This window comes from Coregonus clupeaformis, unplaced genomic scaffold (assembly GCF_020615455.1).
Source record: "Coregonus clupeaformis isolate EN_2021a unplaced genomic scaffold, ASM2061545v1 scaf0072, whole genome shotgun sequence".
In the NCBI taxonomy this organism is placed as follows: Eukaryota; Metazoa; Chordata; class Actinopteri; order Salmoniformes; family Salmonidae; genus Coregonus; species Coregonus clupeaformis.
The window spans coordinates 291,815-310,254 of NW_025533527.1; the positions used below are offsets into that span (position 1 = coordinate 291,815).

General features: G+C 45.9%; 1 protein-coding gene across 2 annotated transcripts in view; it reads right to left on the minus strand.

Moving 5' to 3' along the window:
• The window catches only part of LOC121553448 (inactive phospholipase D5-like), a 54,957-nt gene that overhangs the window by 12,048 nt on the left and 24,469 nt on the right, over positions 1-18,440 (minus strand). For both annotated transcript variants that reach the window (XM_041866552.2, XM_041866551.2), the window contains exon 3: positions 828-1,020. In XM_041866552.2, coding sequence (XP_041722486.1) covers positions 828-1,020 — 193 coding nt within the window. The remainder of the gene's footprint in view (positions 1-827; positions 1,021-18,440) is intronic.

Genomic DNA, 18,440 nt, shown 5'->3' on the forward strand with positions numbered 1-18,440 from the left:
GATTGATGGTTTTTGCAACTGCACTTGAAGAAAATTCCAAAGTTCTAGAAATGTTCCGTATTGACTGACCTTCATGTTTTAAAGTAATGATGGACTGACGTTTCTCTTTGCTTATTTGAGCTGTTCTTGCCATAATATGGATTTGGTATTTTACCAAATAGGGCTATCTTCTGTATACCCCCCCCTCGTCACAACTCAACTGATTGGCTCAAATGGATTAAGAAGGAAAGCAATTCCACAAATTAACTTTTAAGGCGGCACACCTGTTAATTGAAATGCATTCCAGGTGACTACCTCATGAAGCTGGTTGAGAGAATGACACGAGTGTGCAAAGCTGTCATCAAAGCAAAGGGTGGCTATTTGAAGAATCTCAAATATAAAATATATTTTGATTTATTTAACACTTTTTTGGCTACTACATGATTCCATATGTGTTATTTCATAGTTTTGATGTCTTCACTATTATTCTACAATGTAGAAAATAGTAAAAATAAAGAAAAACCCTTGAAATGAGTAGGTGTTCTAAAACTTTTGACCGGTAGGGTACTTAAAAAAAATTAGTTATTCTATTTTATTGATAAGTGCACTGTTGGGGAGAGCTTGCAAGTTAAGCATTTTACTGTACTTGTGCATGTGACAATAAAACGTACATTATTTGTATTCTTGGTGGAAGAACAGTAATGAGCATCTTCCAATAAAACAGGTTTTGTTGACAAGAAAAATACCATAAGTAAAACTGCAACGTAAAGTAAGCGTTATGGCTAGGTGTGATAAACAGTAATGCTTTACTTGGCCTGGGGGGCTACCTGATTGGTTGCTTTGCTTACCTGCCTAGAAGATTGTAGGAAGCTGGATTCATAGTCGGAGGAGTTCAGGTTCCATTGAGGTGACACAATCTCCACAGAGTGACCAGCCACGGCCATGTCCAACAGGCTGTGCAGCCCAGCAGAGAGGGGGAGGTGGGCCGTACCATTCTCAGAGAAGGTAACATCTTCTGGAATATTCTCCACAAGCACTACCCTGAAATTAAAAAAAAGTGAAAAACATCCTCATTTAATGATGGCAAATGGCTGTTTTTTAGGCTTGTAATTGAAAAGACCTGAAAGCCAGAGAAGTTTAATTAAAGAAGCCCCCAAAGTATTCTTCTAATAGAGTCATTTACAGCACAGAGACAATTATGCCTGTCTGCATTAGCCACAGAATCACCCGTCACTTGTGCAGCTGCCTTGGGATGTTGTAAAATTAGGTCATATGCATTGACGTTCACCTATGATTACCTCCTACACTATATTTGAGAACATTTTCCGTCTAGGCATTATCACTGAGATGGCTTGTAGTGGTGAATAGAAGAGTGGCTGGACTGCTTTCTCACAGGAACACCGTGGCAGAACTCTAATTGAACTGTAATACATTTTCCAGGGCATCATCTTGCATAATTATCTCTGCATCCGGCTGCTTTCAAGTAAAGTGAATTATAGTATCATACATGTAAGGGAAATGAGAGATTCAAAGGTAAAAAGACTTCTAAACCCAGCCAGTGAAGTCCCAAGACCAATAGTCAGTCATCAAGCCTGGGTTCAAATAGTACTTGTTTTCTTTGAAATACTTAGAGCAACAGATTGAGTCTGCTTGGATGGTCAGGGTTTGCAGTTTTGGGATTATTCCATTGGTTCCATTGCATCAGGCAGGCTCAATTACGCACAGTTAATGTATTTAAAATAATTTGAACCCAGGTTGTAGTTTTTTCTTTACCCCACCAGTTGGCACTCCAGTAGGAAATCTCTAATTTCCCTCTCGCTCTCCGAGGCCAACATGAGTAAAGTCTTTAATCAGGTTTAATACTCGCAAGGCCGCGGGGCTGGACAGTATTCCAGGGCGCATTCTCAGAGCATGCGCAGATCATCTGGCACGTATATTCAAGGTCATTTTCAACCTCTCCTTGTCCCAGTCTGTAATCCCCACATGTCTTAAGATGGCTTCATGCCACAATGACTACCACCCTGTAGCACTCACATCTGTAATCATTAAGTGCTTTGAAAGGCTGGTTACGGCACACATCAACTCCATCATCCCAGACACCCTAGACCCACTTTAATTTGCATACAAGCACACCCCCATCCACATTGACGGGGCTGCAGTGGAGCAGGTCAAGAGCTTCAAGTTCCTCGGTGTCCAAATCACTAATAATTAAAATGGTCCACTCACACGCGCACAGTCGTGAAGAAGGCGCGACAGCGCCTCTTCCCCCTCAGGAGCTTGAAAAAGTTTGGCATGGTCCCTCAAATCCTCCAAAAGTTGTACAGGCTGCACCATTGAGAGCGTCTTGACTGGCTGCATCACTGCTTGGTATGGCAACAGCACCACCCTCGATCGCATGGCGCTACAGTGGGTGGTGCGGACAGCCCAGTACATCACTGGGGCCGAGCTCCCTGCCATCCAGTATCTCTACATCAGGCAGTGTGAAAGGAACGCCCGTAAAATCTTTAGACTCCAACCACCCAAGCAATAGACTGTTCTCTCTGCTGCCGCATGGCAAGCGGTACCGGTGCATCAAGTCTGACACCAACAGGCTCCTGAACAGCTTCTATCCCCAAGCCATAAGACTGCTAAATATCTAACAGAATGGCTACACAGACTGAGTTGACCCTTGTGTTTTATTTCTGCACCGTCTGTATGCACACACACACACACGCACGTACACACACACACACACACACACACACACACACACACAATCATTTACGCTGCTGCTACTCTGTTTATCATATATCCTGAAGCCTAGTCACCCTACCCCTATACATATCTACCTCTATCGATCCAGTATCCCTCCACATTGTTAATATGGTATTGGAACTGACCCTGTATATAGCTTCTTACTTTCACATGTTCTTACTTCTTATTTTTATTTGTTGTGTATTTTTGTTCTACCTTGTTATTTTTAGTGCTCCATTGATATTGATTATGGCATTTTGGGGTTTGGAGCTTTAAGAAAGGCATTTCACTGTGACATTAAAACTTGAGATACATTTTAGAAACACATGATGTACAGTTGAAGTCGGAAGTTTACATACACCTTAGCCAAATACATTTAAACTCAGTTTTTCACAATTCCTGACATTTAATCCTTGTAACAATTCCCTGTTTTAGGTCAGTTAGGAGCACCACTTTATGTTAAGGATGTGAAATGTCAGAATAATAGTAGAGAGAATGATTTATTTCAGCTTTTATTTCTTTCATCACATTCCCAGTGGGTCAGAAGTTTACATACACTCAATTATTATTTGGTTGCATTGCCTTTAAATTGTTTAACTTGGGTCTAACGTTTCGGGTAGCCTTCCACAAGCTTCCCACAATAAGTTGGGTGAAATTTGGCCCATTCCTCCTGACAGAACTGGTGTAACAGTCAGGTTTGTAGGCCTCCTTGCTCGCACACGCTTTTTCAGTTCTGCCCACATATTTTCTATAGGATTGAGGTCAGAGCTTTGTGATGGCCACTCCAATACCTTGACTTTGTTGTCCTTAAGCCATTTTGCCACAACTTTGGAAGTATGCTTGGGGTCATTGTCCATTTGGAAGACCCATTTGTGACCAAGCTTTAACTTCCTGACTGATGTCTTGAGATGTTGCTTCAATATATCCACATAATTTTCCTTCCTCATGATGCAATCTATTTTGTGAAGTGCACCAGTCCCTCCTGCAGCAAAGCACCCCAACAGCATGATGCTGCCACCCCCATGCTTCACGGTTGGGATGGTGTTCTTCGGCTTGCAAGCTGTCTGTCACGGTTTCGGCCGAGGCTGCCTCTCTCCCTTGTTCGGGCAGGCTTCGGCGTTCGTTGTCTCCGGAATAGTAGCTGCCACCGTTGTATGTTTCATGTTCGTTTGCTTTTGTCTGAGTGTTGTCACACCTGTTTTCATTTAGTGTCATTAGTGTCCTATTTAGTTCCCGTTGTGTTTGTCAGGTGTTGTGTATTATTGATTGTTGTCAGACGTGTTTTCGCTCGGTTGAGCTTCTCTCCACTGCGCTGGAGTTTCCGCACCTGTTTGTGCGCTGTTTGTTTCTTTTTCGCCTTCGTGCGTATTTCGCCTTCGGGCAAGTGTTGTCCGTTTGCCGTGTTTCGGCTTAATACAAGTCTGTTGGATTATCCGTCTGCGTCCTGCGTTTGATTCCGCCACTGCACCTACAGCACGCCTTGACAGAATAATACACCACAATGGAATCAGCAGGAGCCGCAGCAGCCCAGGCGACTCTGGAGGACAGGGTCCGGGAGCAAGGGGACCAGATCCTGCAGATGGGGACCGCACTGCAGGAGGTGATCACCACCATCCGAGGCTGGGGGACGCCTCCACCGCCACCCTCCGTGCCAGCACCATCGGCCAGTCAGCCTATTCCCGCACCAGAACCCCGAGGAGTCCGACTCTCGCTCCCGAGGGCTTACGATGGGACCGCGGCCGGGTGCCAGGGTTTCCTTCTCCAGGTGGAGCTGTACCTGGCCACCGTGCATCCGGCGCCCTCGGGACATGAGAGCGTGTCCGCCTGATCTCCCTGCCTGTCCGGGAAGGCGTTGGAATGGGCCAACGCGAGGTGGAGGAGGATCGACGCGGACACCATAACGTACAACGAAGTTCTCCCGCCGCTTCAAGGCGGTGTTTGACCATCCCCGGAGGGGAAAGCGGCGGGGGAGCGTCTGGTCTTCCTCCGGCAGGGAGGAGGAGTGCTCAGGAGTTCACCCTCGAATTCCGTACTCTAGCGGCAGATGCAGGGTGGAATGATCGGGCCCCTCGCCGATCACTACAGGTGTAGTCTACGAGAGGACGTCCGTCGGGAGCTGGCCTGTAGGGACACCAGCCTCACGTTTGACCAGTTGGTCGACATGTCCATCAGGCTGGATAACCTGCTAGCTACCCGCGGGGCGTTCCGAGGGGGTCCGTCCATTTCACCCTCCAGCGCTTCCGAGCCGTGCCCCATGGAGCTCGGGGCGCTGGCGCTAGAGAGAGGAGGGGTCGGCTTACTAGGGGGTCCATCCCTTGCACCAACTGTGGTCGGGGAGGACACACCGCGGCTAGGTGCTGGGGATGGCCTCCTAGGGGAGAGGACGACAGGTCCCGCACTGGGGATTCCCTCCAGGTGAGTAGGCGCCCCACTCACCCAGAGCTCTCTGTTGCACATTTTTGTATGCCTGTGCGTTTTCCACAGGTAGCACCTCATTCCCAGCATAAGGCGCTGGTAGATTCAGGCGCGGCTGGGAATTTTATTGATAAAAAGTTTTGTTTAGCGTTAGGGATTCCCCCTTCTTCCTGTTGATGTTCCTTTCCCCGTTCATGCCCTAGATAGCCGTCCGTTGGGTACGGGCTTGATCAGGGAGGTCACGGCGCCACTTAGGATGTGTGCGCAGGGGGGTCATCAGGAGATGATTCAGCTATTTCTGATTGACTCTCCTGCGTATCCGGTGGTGCTGGGCATGCCCTGGTTGAGTACCCATAACCCATCCATTTCGTGGCAGGAGAGGGCTCTGATGGAGTGGTCTGCTCAGTGTGTGGGTAGATGTTTGGGCGTTTCCGTAGGGGCTACCTCGGTGGAGAGTCCAAACCAGGTGCCCGCATTGCACGTTCCCCCTGAGTATGGGGATTTGGCTATTGCGTTTAGTAAGGCGAGGGCGACGCAGTTGCCGCCCCATAGGCAGGGAGATTGTGCGATAGACCTCCAGGCAGGAGCTGCGCTCCCACGGAGCCATGTGTATCCTCTGTCTCAAGAGGAGAAGAAAGCTATGGAGACTTACATAGAAGAATCTCTGAGACAAGGATACATACGGCCTTCCACTTCCCCTGCGTCCTCGAGTTTCTTTTTGTGAAGAAAAAGGATGGTGGTTTGCGCCCGTGCATCGATTACCGTGGTCTCAATCAGATTACAATGAAGTACAGTTATCCACTCCCGCTGATTGCGACCATGACTGAGTCGTTGCATGGGGCGCGTTTCTTCACTAAATTAGATCTCAGGAGCGCGTACAACTTGGTGCGCATCAGGTAGGGGCGATGAATGGAAGACAGCCTTTAGTACCACCTCGGGCCATTACAGTATCTGGTCATGCCATACGGGTTGATGAACGCTCCGTCAGTTTTCCAATCATTCGTGGATGAGATCTTCAGGGACATGCAGGGGCAGGGGGTGGTTGTGTACATTGATGACATTTCGTGTACTCGCCTACCCGTGTCGAGCATGTGGCCCTGGTGCGTAGAGTGTTGCGGAGGCTGGTGGAGCACGACCTGTATGTGAAGGCAGAGAAGTGTCTGTTTTTCCAGGAGTCGGTCTCCTTTTTTGGGGGTATCAGTTGTCTGCGTCAGGGGTGAAGATGGAGGTAGACCGGGTGTCGGCCGTGCGTAATTGGCAAACACCAACCACTGTGAAGGAGGTGCAGCAGTTTTTGGGGTTTGCGAATTACTACCGGAGGTTTATCCGGGGGTTTTGGACAGGTGGCAGCTCCCATCACGTCTCTTTTGAAGGGGTCCGGTGCGTCTGCAGTGGTCGGCCGAGGCGGACAGGGGCGTTTGGGAGGCTGAAGGACCTGTTTACCTCGGCCCCGGTGCTGGCGCATCCGGATCCCTCTTTGCCGTTCCAGGTAGAGGTGGACGCGTCAGAGGCCGGTCTAGGAGCCGTGCTTTCACAACGGTCTGGCGCGCCACCCTAAACTCCGCCCCTGTGCCTTTTATTCTAAGAAGCTCAGTCCGGCGGAGCGGAACTATGACGTAGGGGACAGGGAGCTGTTAGCCGTGGTACAGGCCCTAAAGGTGTGGAGGCACTGGCTTGAGGGGGCTCAACACCCTTTCCTCATTTTGACAGACCACCGTAACCTGGAGTACATCCGGGCAGCGAGGAGGTTGAACCCTCGCCAGGCAAGATGGAATATGTTCTTGACCAGGTTTACTTTTAAGATCACGTACATCCCTGGGTCACAGAATGGTAAGGCAGATGCGCTGTCTCGGCGGTATGACACGGAGGAGAGGTCCGTGGAGCCCACTCCCATACTGCCGGAGTCGTGTCTGGTGGCACCGGTAGTGTGGGAGGTCGATGCTGAGCTCGAGCGGGCGGTACGCACCGACCCTAGTCCACCACAGTGCCCGGAGGGTCGGGAAGTACGTTCCGCTCGAGGTTCGGGATCGATTGATCTATTGGGCTCACACGTCACCCTCCTCTGGACATCCGGGTATCGGCCGGACAGTGCACTGTCTTAGTGCCAAGTACTGGTGGCCCACGTTGGCAAGGGATGTGAGGGTTTATGTTTCCTCCTGCTCGGTGTGCGCCCAGTGTAAGGCGCCTAGACATCTGCCTAGGGGTAAGTTACTACCCTGCCCGTGCCACAACGACCATGGTCCCACCTCTCGGTGGATTTCCCTTACTGACCTTCCTCCTTCACAGGGGAATACCACTATACTGGTCGTTGTGGACCGGTTTTCTAAGGCCTGTCGTTTGCTCCCCATGCCGGGCCTTCCTACCGCCCTGCAAACTGCCGAAGCCCTATTCACCCATGTGTTCCGGCACTACGGGTACCCGAGGATATTGTGTCTGATCGGGGTCCCCAATTTACCTCCAGAGTCTGGAGGGCCTTTATGGAGCGGTTGGGGGGTCTCGGTGAGCCTCACCTCGGGTTACCACCCGGAGAGTAATGGGCAGGTGGAACGTGTAAACCAGGATGTGGGCAGGTTTCTTAGAACATACTGCCAGGACCGGCCGGAGGAGTGGGCAAGGTACGTTCCCTGGGCCGAAATGGCCCAGAATTCCCTACGCCATTCCTCCACTAACCTAACCCCTTTCCAATATGTGTTAGGTTACCAGCCGGTTCTGGCACCCTGGCAGCAGAGCCAGATCGAGGCTCCTGCGGTGGATGAGTGGGCGAGGCGCTCGGAGGAGACATGGAACGCTGCACACGTCCACCTGCAGCGGGCCCTCCGACGTCATAAGGCGAGCGCTGATCTCCACCGCAGTGAGGGACCGGTGTACGCACCTGGTGATCGAGTCTGGCTCTCTACCAGGAACCTGCCCCTCCGCCTGCCCTGTCGGAAACTGGGTCGGCGGTTTGTAGGGCCATTTAAAGTCCTGGGAAGGTTGAACGAGGTGTGTTATAAATTACAGCTACCTGTTGAATATAAAAGTATTAACCCCTCGTTCCATGTGTCCCTTCTCAGGCCGGTGGTAGCTGGCCCACTCCAAGACAGTGAGATCAGGGAGACTCCTCCCTCCCCATTGGACATCTAGGGGGCACCGGCGTACTCCGTGAGGTCCATCTTGGATTCGAGACGTCGGATGGGGGGTCTCCAGTATCTAGTGGAGTGGGAGGGGTACGGTCCGGAGGAGCGGTGCTGGGTGCCGAGGAGTGACATTTTGGACCCGTCTCTCCTGACGGAATTCCATCGTGGGCGCCCGACGCGCCCGGCTCCGCGTCCTCCGGGTCGTCCCCGAGGCCGGAGTCAGCGCACGTCTGGAGCCGCGCGTCAAGGGGGGGGGTACTGTCACGGTTTCGGCCGAGGCTGCCTCTCTCCCTTGTTCGGGCAGGCTTCGGCGTTCGTTGTCTCCGGAATACTAGCTGCCACCGTTGTATGTTTCATGTTCGTTTGCTTTTGTCTGAGTGTTGTCACACCTGTTTTCATTTAGTGTCATTAGTGTCCTATTTAGTTCCCGTTGTGTTTGTCAGGTGTTGTGTATTATTGATTGTTGTCAGACGTGTTTTTGCTCGGTTGAGCTTCTCTCCACTGCGCTGGAGTTTCCGCACCTGTTTGTGCGCTGTTTGTTTATTTTTCGCCTTCGTGCGTATTTCGCCTTCGGGCAAGTGTTGTCCGTTTGCCGTGTTTCGGCTTAATACAAGTCTGTTGGATTATCCGTCTGCATCCTGCGTTTGATTCCGCCACTGCACCTACAGCACGCCTTGACACTGTCCCCCTTTTTCCTCCAAACATAACGATGGTCATTATGGCCAAACAGTTCTATTTTTGTTTCATCAGACCAGAGGACATTTCTCCAAAAAGTACGATCTTTGTCCCCATGTGCAGCTGCAAACCGTAGTCTGGCTTTTTTATGGCGGTTTTGGAGCAGTGGCTTCTTCCTTGCTGAGCGGCCTTTCAGGGTATGTCGATATAGGACTCGTTTTACTGTGAATATAGATACTTTTGTACCCGTTTCTTCCAGCATCTTCACAAGGTCCTTTGCTGTTGTTCTGGGATTTATTTGCACTTTTCGCACCAAAATACGTTCATCTCTAGGAGACAGAACGCGTCTCCTTCCTGAGCGGTATGACGGCCGCGTGGTCCCATGGTGTTTATACTTGCATACTATTGTTTGTACAGATGAACGTGGTACCTTCAGGCGTTTGGAAATTGCTCCCAAGGATGAACCAGACTTATGGAGGCCTACAATAATTTTTCTGAGGTCTTGGCTGATTTCTTTTGATTTTCCCATGATGTCAAGCAAAGAGGTACTGAGTTTGAAGGTAGGCCTTGAAATACATCCACGGGTACACCTCCAATGATGGAGTGACTGAAATGATGTCAATTAGCCTATCAGAAGCTTCTAAAGCCATGACATCATTTTCTGGAATTTTCCAAGCTGTTTAAAGGCACAGTCAACTTAGTGTATGTAAACTTCTGACCCACTGGAATTGTGATACAGTGAATTATAAGTGAAATAATCTGTCTGTAAACAATTGTTGGAAAAATTACTTGTGTCATGCACAAAGTAGATGTCCTAACCGACTTGCCAAAACTATAGTTTGTTAAAATAAATTTGTGGAGTGGTTGAAAAACGAGTTTTAATGACTCCAACCTTAGTGTATGTAAACTTCCGACTTCAACTGTATACTGAGATCATGTGACAGATCATGTGACACTTAGATTGCACACAGGTGGACTTTATTTAACTAATTATGTGACTTCTGAAGGTAATTGGTTGCACCAGATCTTATTTAGGGGCTTCATAGCATAGCGGAATACATATGCACGCACCACAAACAAGTTATTTTTTTCATTTGACTTCACCAATTTGGACTATTTAGTGTATGTCCATTATATGGAATCCAAATAAAAATCCATTTAAATTACAGGTTGTAATGCAACAAAATAGGAAAAACGCCAAGGGGGATGAATACTTTTGCAAGGCACTGTATATCAGTGGCTTAGGCTGTCATAGCAACCTGACAACAAACACAGATCATAGCCCTAATGAACACGGATGTACGTCAAACTGTGTGCTGGGCCACAAGGAAATCATCAAAGCTAATTGATCATAGCTAATTGAATTAAATCTTCCAAGAATGTGCCACATCTGCCAAGAATGTGTTCTATTTCAGTTTCATAGAAACACCATGCAGTACATTTCGGTACATTGCAAAATCAGTCCAGGTATCATGTAATTTGGGTGACAGAGAATAGTTCCTTGCTCTTCTTAATGTTTCAAACCCCATTCTAGCCCAGCAGAAGTGCTGAAAATAAGGTAAACATATTGGATTTAGTGTGTCAGCCTGAGTGCTTTAGAGACACTGCATGCTATTATCAAACCTGAATGGCTGTGAAGGATCGGTTTCCTCCTACTTTTAGCCATTGGATAAAGGAAGTCATGCAACATCTCAAGCTAGAGAAAATGTGCTCCTCCCATTAGTGGATCTGCAATTATATTCTACAGTGAGGGAAAAAAGTATTTGATCCCCTGCTGATTTTGTACGTTTGCCCACTGACAAAGACATGATCAGTCTATAATTTTAATGGTAGGTTTATTTGAACAGTGAGAGACAGAATAACAACAAAAATATCCAGAAAAACGCATGTCAAAAATGTTATAAATTAATTTGCATTTTAATGAGGGAAATAAGTATTTGACCCATCTGCAAAACATGACTTAGTACTTGGTGGCAAAACCCTTGTTGGCAATCACAGAGGTCAGACGTTTCTTGTAGTTGGCCACCAGGTTTGCACACATCTCAGGAGGGATTTTGTTCCACTCCTCTTTGCAGATCTTCTCCAAGTCATTAAGGTTTCGAGGCTGACGTTTGGCAACTCGAACCTTCAGCTCCCTCCACAGATTTTCTATGGGATTAAGGTCTGGAGACTGGCTAGGCCACTCCAGGACCTTAATGTGCCTCTTCTTGAGCCACTCCTTTGTTGCCTTGGCCGTGTGTTTTGGGTCATTGTCATGCTGGAATACCCATCAGCCACGACCCATTTCAATGCCCTGGCTGAGGGAAGGAGGTTCGCACCCAAGATTTGACGGTACATGGCCCCGTCCATCATCCCTTTGATGCGGTGAAGTTGTCCTGTCCCCTTAGCAGAAAAACACCCCCAAAGCATAATGTTTCCACCTCCATGTTTGACGGTGGGGATGGTGTTCTTGGGGTCATAGGCAGCATTCCTCCTCCTCCAAACACGACGAGTTGAGTTGATGCCTCCCGAGTGGCGCAGTGGTCTAAGGCACTGCATCGCAGTGCTAGCTGTGCCACTAGAGATCCTGGTTCGAATTGTTATTGTTATTTATTGTTATTGTTATTTATTTTGCTCATTTGCACCCCAGTATCTCTATTTGCACATAATCTCTTGCACATCTAGCATTCCAGTGTTAATACTATTGTAATTATTCTGCACTATAGCCTATTTATTGCCTTACCTCCATAACTTGCTACATTTGCACACACTGTATATATATTTTCTGTTGTATTTCTGACTTTATGTTTTTTACCCCATATGTAACTCTGTGTTGTTGTTTTATTGCACTACTATGCTTTATCTTGGCCAGGTCGCAGTTGTAAATGAGAACCTGTTCTCAACTGGCTTACCTGGTTAAATAAAGGTGAAATAAAAATAAATAAATAAATAAAAAAAGAATCCAGGCTCTGTCGTAGCCGGCCGCGACCGGGAGACTCATAGGGCGGCGCACAATTGGCTCAGCGTCGTCCAGGGTAGGGGAGGGAATGACCGGCAGGGATGTAGCTCAATTGGTAGAGCATGGCGTTTGCAATGCCAGGGTTGTGGGTTCGATTCCCATGGGGGGCCAGTATAGTATAAAAAAAATAAAAAATGATGTATGTACTCACTAACTGTAAGTCGCTCTGGATAAGAGCGTCTGCTAAATGACTAAAAATGTAAATGTAAAATGCCCAAGAGCTCGATTTTGGTCTCATCTGACCACAACACTTTTACCCAGTTCTCCTCTGAATCATTCAGATGTTCATTGGCAAACTTCAGATGGCCCTGTATATGTGCTTTCTTGAGCAGGGGGACCTTGCGGGCGCTGCAGGATTTCAGTCCTTCACGGCGTAGTGTGTTACCAATTGTTTTCTTGGTGACTATGGTCCCAGCTGCCTTGAGATCACTGACAAGATCCTCCCGTGTAGTTTTGGGCTGATTCCTCACCGTTCTCATGATCATTGCAACTCCACAAGGTGAGATCTTGCATGGAGCCCCAGGCCGAGGGAGATTGACAGTTATTTTGTGTTTCTTCCATTTGCGAATAATCACACCAACTGTTGTCACCTTCTCACCAAGCTGCTTGGCATGGTCTTGTAGCCCATTCCAGCCTTGTGTAGGTCTACAATTTTGTCCCTGACATCCTTGGAGAGCTCTTTGGTCTTGGCCATGGTGGAGAGTTTGGAATCTGATTGATTGATTGCTTCTGTGGACAGGTGTCTTTTATACAGGTAACAAGCTGACATTAGGAGCACTCCCTTTAAGAGTGTGCTCCTAATCTCAGCTCGTTACCTGTATAAAAGACACCTGGGAGCAAGAAATCTTTCTGATTGAGAGGGGGTCAAATACTTATTTCCCTCATTAAAATGCAAATCAATTTATAACATTTTTTACATGCGTTTTTCTGGATTTTTTGTTGTTATTCTGTCTCTCACTATTCAAATAAACCTACCATTAAAATTATAGACTGATCATGTCTTTGTCAGTGGGCAAACGTACATAATCAGCAGGGAAATACTTTTTTCCCCTCACTGTATAATATCTGGCCTCATTTCCTATCCTTTGTAGAAGACATGGACCCAGCTAATTTCACAACTTCATAAACCAACCCAAATTAGAATTCATATCACTATTTTTACTCCTGCTTACTTTATGTTTGATTATATCTGATTATTTGTTAAATTTTTTATTATATTACTCAAATTCTATATCATACCTGCTTTAAGTCTGGTTTTGGGGTGGGACTCTGTTGCAGCATGGGGGGGTTGGGGTGGGTTTGATCTGGTAGGGGATCAGTGTGTTCTGTTAGAGCATGGGGTGTTGGGATGGGTTTGATCTGGTAGGGGATCAGTGTGTGTTTTTCCCTCTACCTGTTCTGTCTGTATTATCTGTATAATCATTAAAAATGCAGGAGCCATTCATTGTATTTATTTTTTATCTTGCCAGATCATTGATTCATACCGATCCAATGCAGAGCACACATTCTTCATGCTGGGAAATGGTTCAATATTGGAGGAAAACACAGTTAATCACAAAAAACGGTAAAAGGGTGAGTCAAGTGAAATGGTGAACAGACATTGATGTTGAGTCAGCAAGCAGATTAAATATTGTCAGTTTGGTTTTACAGCACTGACTGGTGGCGAACCAGAAACATTGACTGAGTGACTAACCACTTGAATCAGATCATGACGTTGGAGAAAAATGAATATGGTAAGGACACTAAGGTGTTCATATGTTCCATAAGGAAAGTACTATATATCCCAAAGAGAATGGTAGTCAAATAAATGTTTGTGAAATGAACTTGGATTGATTTAGGTAAGGATCAAGAAAGTATTGTAGATTATGGTGGTCCTCTGTAGCTCAGCTGGTAGAGCACAGCGCTTGTAACGCCAAGGTAGTGGGTTCGATCCCCGGGACCACCCATACACAAAAAAATGTATGCACGCATGACTGTAGGTCGCTTTGGATAAAAGCGTCTGCTAAATGGCATATTATTATATATTATTATTATTCTGTAAACTTTAAATCTCTAAAACATGACTAGCCAAAATGCAATAACACGCAATAAACAAGCAAACCTTGGAAATAGCATGCAAGGTGCAGAGACAGATTTAAAATGAACAGTCACTCCATGCATTATTTACCATTAGAATAAGAAATGCAAAAGTGGCACCACACTAAATACGACAGATTGATACTAACCATCTCATAATGAAAAAAGCAGGGAAATGGAAAACCAGGGAAGAGGAGCATGTAATCTTAATAAATAAATAAAAACACAACCCATTTCACTCAATAAATAATGCATGAGGATTATGTATGTCTTTAACAGCAAGCAGGTCTGTGTAAAGTAAGAAGAGAGCATGTGTTTCAGCACTAAGGAAGTCCATTGATTTATTCAGTCTGTGTGCATTACACCACACTCATTTGAAATCCCAACGTGTGTGTTACTTGATACCCAAGTGGAGGAATCCAAGCGATTTAAGGCGACAGCTAAAGTTTAAGTCTCCGGAATGACAATGAAATACCACCCACCTATCTGAAAGGCTGATTTTGGTGTTGTTGATGTCCTTCAGTGGCGCATCCATGACATGCATAGAGCTGCTAACGATGAAGTCCAGTTAAACCCAATGGCTCTGCGAACAGGCAGGAAGCCTGTCCAGGCAGACACACTGGAGCAGACTGGCATGTTAAATGGTGGAAACTATTTTGATAGCAGCAGCCAAGGCTCTGTGAATGTGAATGTGACTCATGATGGTTGACTAGCTAGATATTCCTGGAATTGATCAGTGTTTTCATGTATTCTTTATGACATCCCAATAGGAATAGGCAAATTCATATATAGTAGGATGACGTAAGTCATGAAAATGTATTATTATGCATTATTGTAATGCCATTACAAATGTCTCTGATATATTGCTGTGTTGTCCGTCTTGTCTTACACTTTAAATCCCCCCCTTTCCCCACAGGAGGCCTTATGCCGCTTGCCAGGCAGAATTTGTTCCTAATTGACCTGCCTGGTAAAATAAATAAATAAATAAATAAATAAATAAATACATACAATTGTTGGGAATACTCAAATACAGAGATATGGGGATAAATTCCAGAAATAAAATGTAATTATCTCACGGCCTGGACCTGAGACTGGATTTAAAATGTTTCAGCCCTGGAGTTTCATTGAGTTATAATACTGCTGTTGTCTTAGACAATCCATTAATTCAGACTCCAGATTCTGGCAGAACTTTGAGCCTGTCTGGTTACTGTATAGAATATGACCCAGGTAGAGTGTCTCGGATGCTACTGACTGAAGGTCTGCCAGAAATAGTAAACAGTCATCATTCCTTTATAGGGCACTGGGTGAATACTGACTGCCTATGAGACTCTGATTGCACTGGTACTTAGTAGCCAAAAATACATTTGACAAACTGTTCTTATGCCCCTTGATTCATTATACAGTATATGTGACATGAAAACAAACATTAAAGTCATGTACGAAGTAAATAAACAGTCTAGTTCTGCTACTGCATTATCAGGAGCGGTGGATTCCATAGATATATTCTCATCAAAGGTCTTCCAGTAAAAGAAGACCAGTAACCCTTTTCTAGGTCCTTCACCATCCGGAAACTACATTATTTAGTTTCAAGTCTGCCACTACACAGCCTTGGATCAATATGTACCTCGTCAACAGACATTCAATACCAGCATTTAGACATGTACAGCAATGCACAATATGATTGTATCTAAGTGGCAACAGGAATCTTTGGATGAACCTAAAGTGGTGAGGCAGAATATCATTGTGATAATGCATTAGTTGATGTTAAACACTAATGGTTTGATACACCTTGTATTGCAGTGGCGCAGTTTGACAATCGGGTATAGGTTGGCAATTTGACATTACTCATGCGAGACATACCTTCTGGTATCAGGAAATAAGAGCTCAAACAGTATACCAGTGTCCAATGGTGACCCTGGCTGTGACCCCACTCCCTGCGGGTGTCTCCGGGGGAGTTGGGATATGCAAGAAATACATTTCCATTACACACTTGTGTGTAAAAGAACAAATATAAGCACCCCTCAAAATATTATTATTAGTCTGAAAAGTATAAAAAGTACTTAAGCACATGCAAAAGGGACTCTTGAAGTTTAAGAGCTGTAGAGAGAGATGCTATCAGCCCCCATACTGCTCACAGTACATTACGTTCACTAAGCTCTACCATGGCATGTCAACATTTCAGGTTTTGCAATCATTTTAAAACAGCATACCATTCACAATCCCAGACAATTAATGCTAAGACAGCAGGAGCCAATGGGATCAGACATGGCAAGTTACAGTATGTCCTGAAATAGACCAAATTAACAGCATTGAAATGTAGCACCGATCAACAGTGGCTCCAAATGCTGACAGCTTACAAAGAGTCATAAGGAAGGAAGCAGCACCATGGCGATCATTATGAATTCCTCTCTGGCACACTGCAGCCCTGATCTGGGAAAACGTCTGACGCAGCACATAAGTTTATCCTGCACACAGGACATTCATTTGATGAAAGGCCTATGTGCCTTAATCCAGGTTTAAATGAATGTCATTTTCCCCCTGAAGCAGACTTCCTGAATACAAGCAATACAATATCCCTGCCTTATAAAGGTCTTGGCCTATGACACATACAAAATTGTATATACAGTGGGGAGAACAAGTATTTGATACACTGCCGATTTTGCAGGTTTTCCTACTTACAAAGCATGAAGAGGTCTGTCATTTTTATCATAGGTACACTTCAACTGTGAGAGACGGAATCTAAAACAAAAATCCAGAAAATCACATTGTATGATTTTTAAGTAATTCATTTGCATTTTATTGCATGACATAAGTATTTGATACATTGGAAAAGCAGAACTTAATATTTGGTACAGAAACTTTGTCGCTGGGCAATACGGACTTTCAGCTCCCTCCAAAGATGTTCTATTGGGTTCAGGTCTGGAGACTGGCTAGGCCACTCCAGGACCTTGAGATGCTTCTTACGGAGCCACTCCTTAGTTGCCCTGGCTGTGTGTTTCGGGTCGTTGTCATGCTGGAAGAACCAGCCACGACCCATCTTCAATGCTCTTACTGAGGGAAGGAGGTTGTTGGCCAAGATCTCGCGATACATGGCCCCATCCATCCTCCCCTCAATACGGTGCAGTCGTCCTGTCCCCTTTGCAGAAAAGCATCCCCAAAGAATGATGTTTCCACCTCCATGCTTCACGGTTGGGATGGTGTTCTTGGGGTTGTACTCATCCTTCTTCTTCCTCCAAACACGGCGAGTGGAGTTTAGACCAAAAAGCTCTATTTTTGTCTCATCAGACCACATGACCTTCTCCCATTCCTCCTCTGGATCATCCAGATGGTCATTGGCAAACTTCAGACGGGCCTGGACATGCACTGGCTTGAGCAGGGGGACCTTGCGTGCGCTGCAGGATTTTAATCCATGACGGCGTAGTGTGTTACTAATGGTTTTCTTTGAGACTGTGGTCCCAGCTCTCTTCAGGTCATTGACCAGGTCCTGCCGTGTAGTTCTGGGCTGATCCCTCACCTTCCTCATGATCATTGATGCCCCACGAGGTGAGATCTTGCATGGAGCCCCAGACCGAGGGTGATTGACCGTCATCTTGAACTTCTTCCATTTTCTAATAATTGCGCCAACAGTGGTTGCCTTCTCACCAAGCTGCTTGCTTATTGTCCTGTAGCCCATCCCAGCCTTGTGCAGGTCTACAATTTTATCCCTGATGTCCTTACACAGCTCTCTGGTCTTGGCCATTGTGGAGAGGTTGGAGTCTGTTTGATTGAGTGTGTGGACAGGTGTCTTTTATACAGGTAACGAGTTCAAACAGGTGCAGTTAATACAGGTAATGAGTGGAGAACAGGAGGGCTTCTTAAAGAAAAACTAACAGGTCTGTGAGAGCCGGAATTCTTACTGGTTGGTAGGTGATCAAATACTTATGTCATGCAATAAAATGCAAATTAATTACTTAAAAATCATACAATGTGATTCTCAGGATTTTTGTTTTAGATTCCGTCTCTCACAGTTGAAGTGTACCTATGATAAAAATTACAGACCTCTACATGCTTTGTAAGTAGCAAAACCTGCAAAATCGGCAGTGTATCAAATACTTGTTCTCCCCACTGTATATGCCAGATTTGGAGAAATATGAATCCCATAATTAATGTCTTGATCAAAGTCATACATTTTCTCTACTCCACACTGACTTAGCTGACTAGGCAAGGGGGATAGGTTCCACTCTGAATGAGCACAGTGGATTTTCCTCTTCCTCAAACAAACCCATCGCTCAAGATAGATTATTCCTCACACAATGCTTTCAGATGTGCCCTGTCATCGATGCAACCCAACAGAATGCCATCTCAGTTTCAGAAGTGCATTTGCTTACTAAGCATGATTCTTGTCACTCTAGAGAGCATCCTGTTTAAAAGGAAATCTGCATAACAGAAACAGCCCGTGGTTTAGTGAT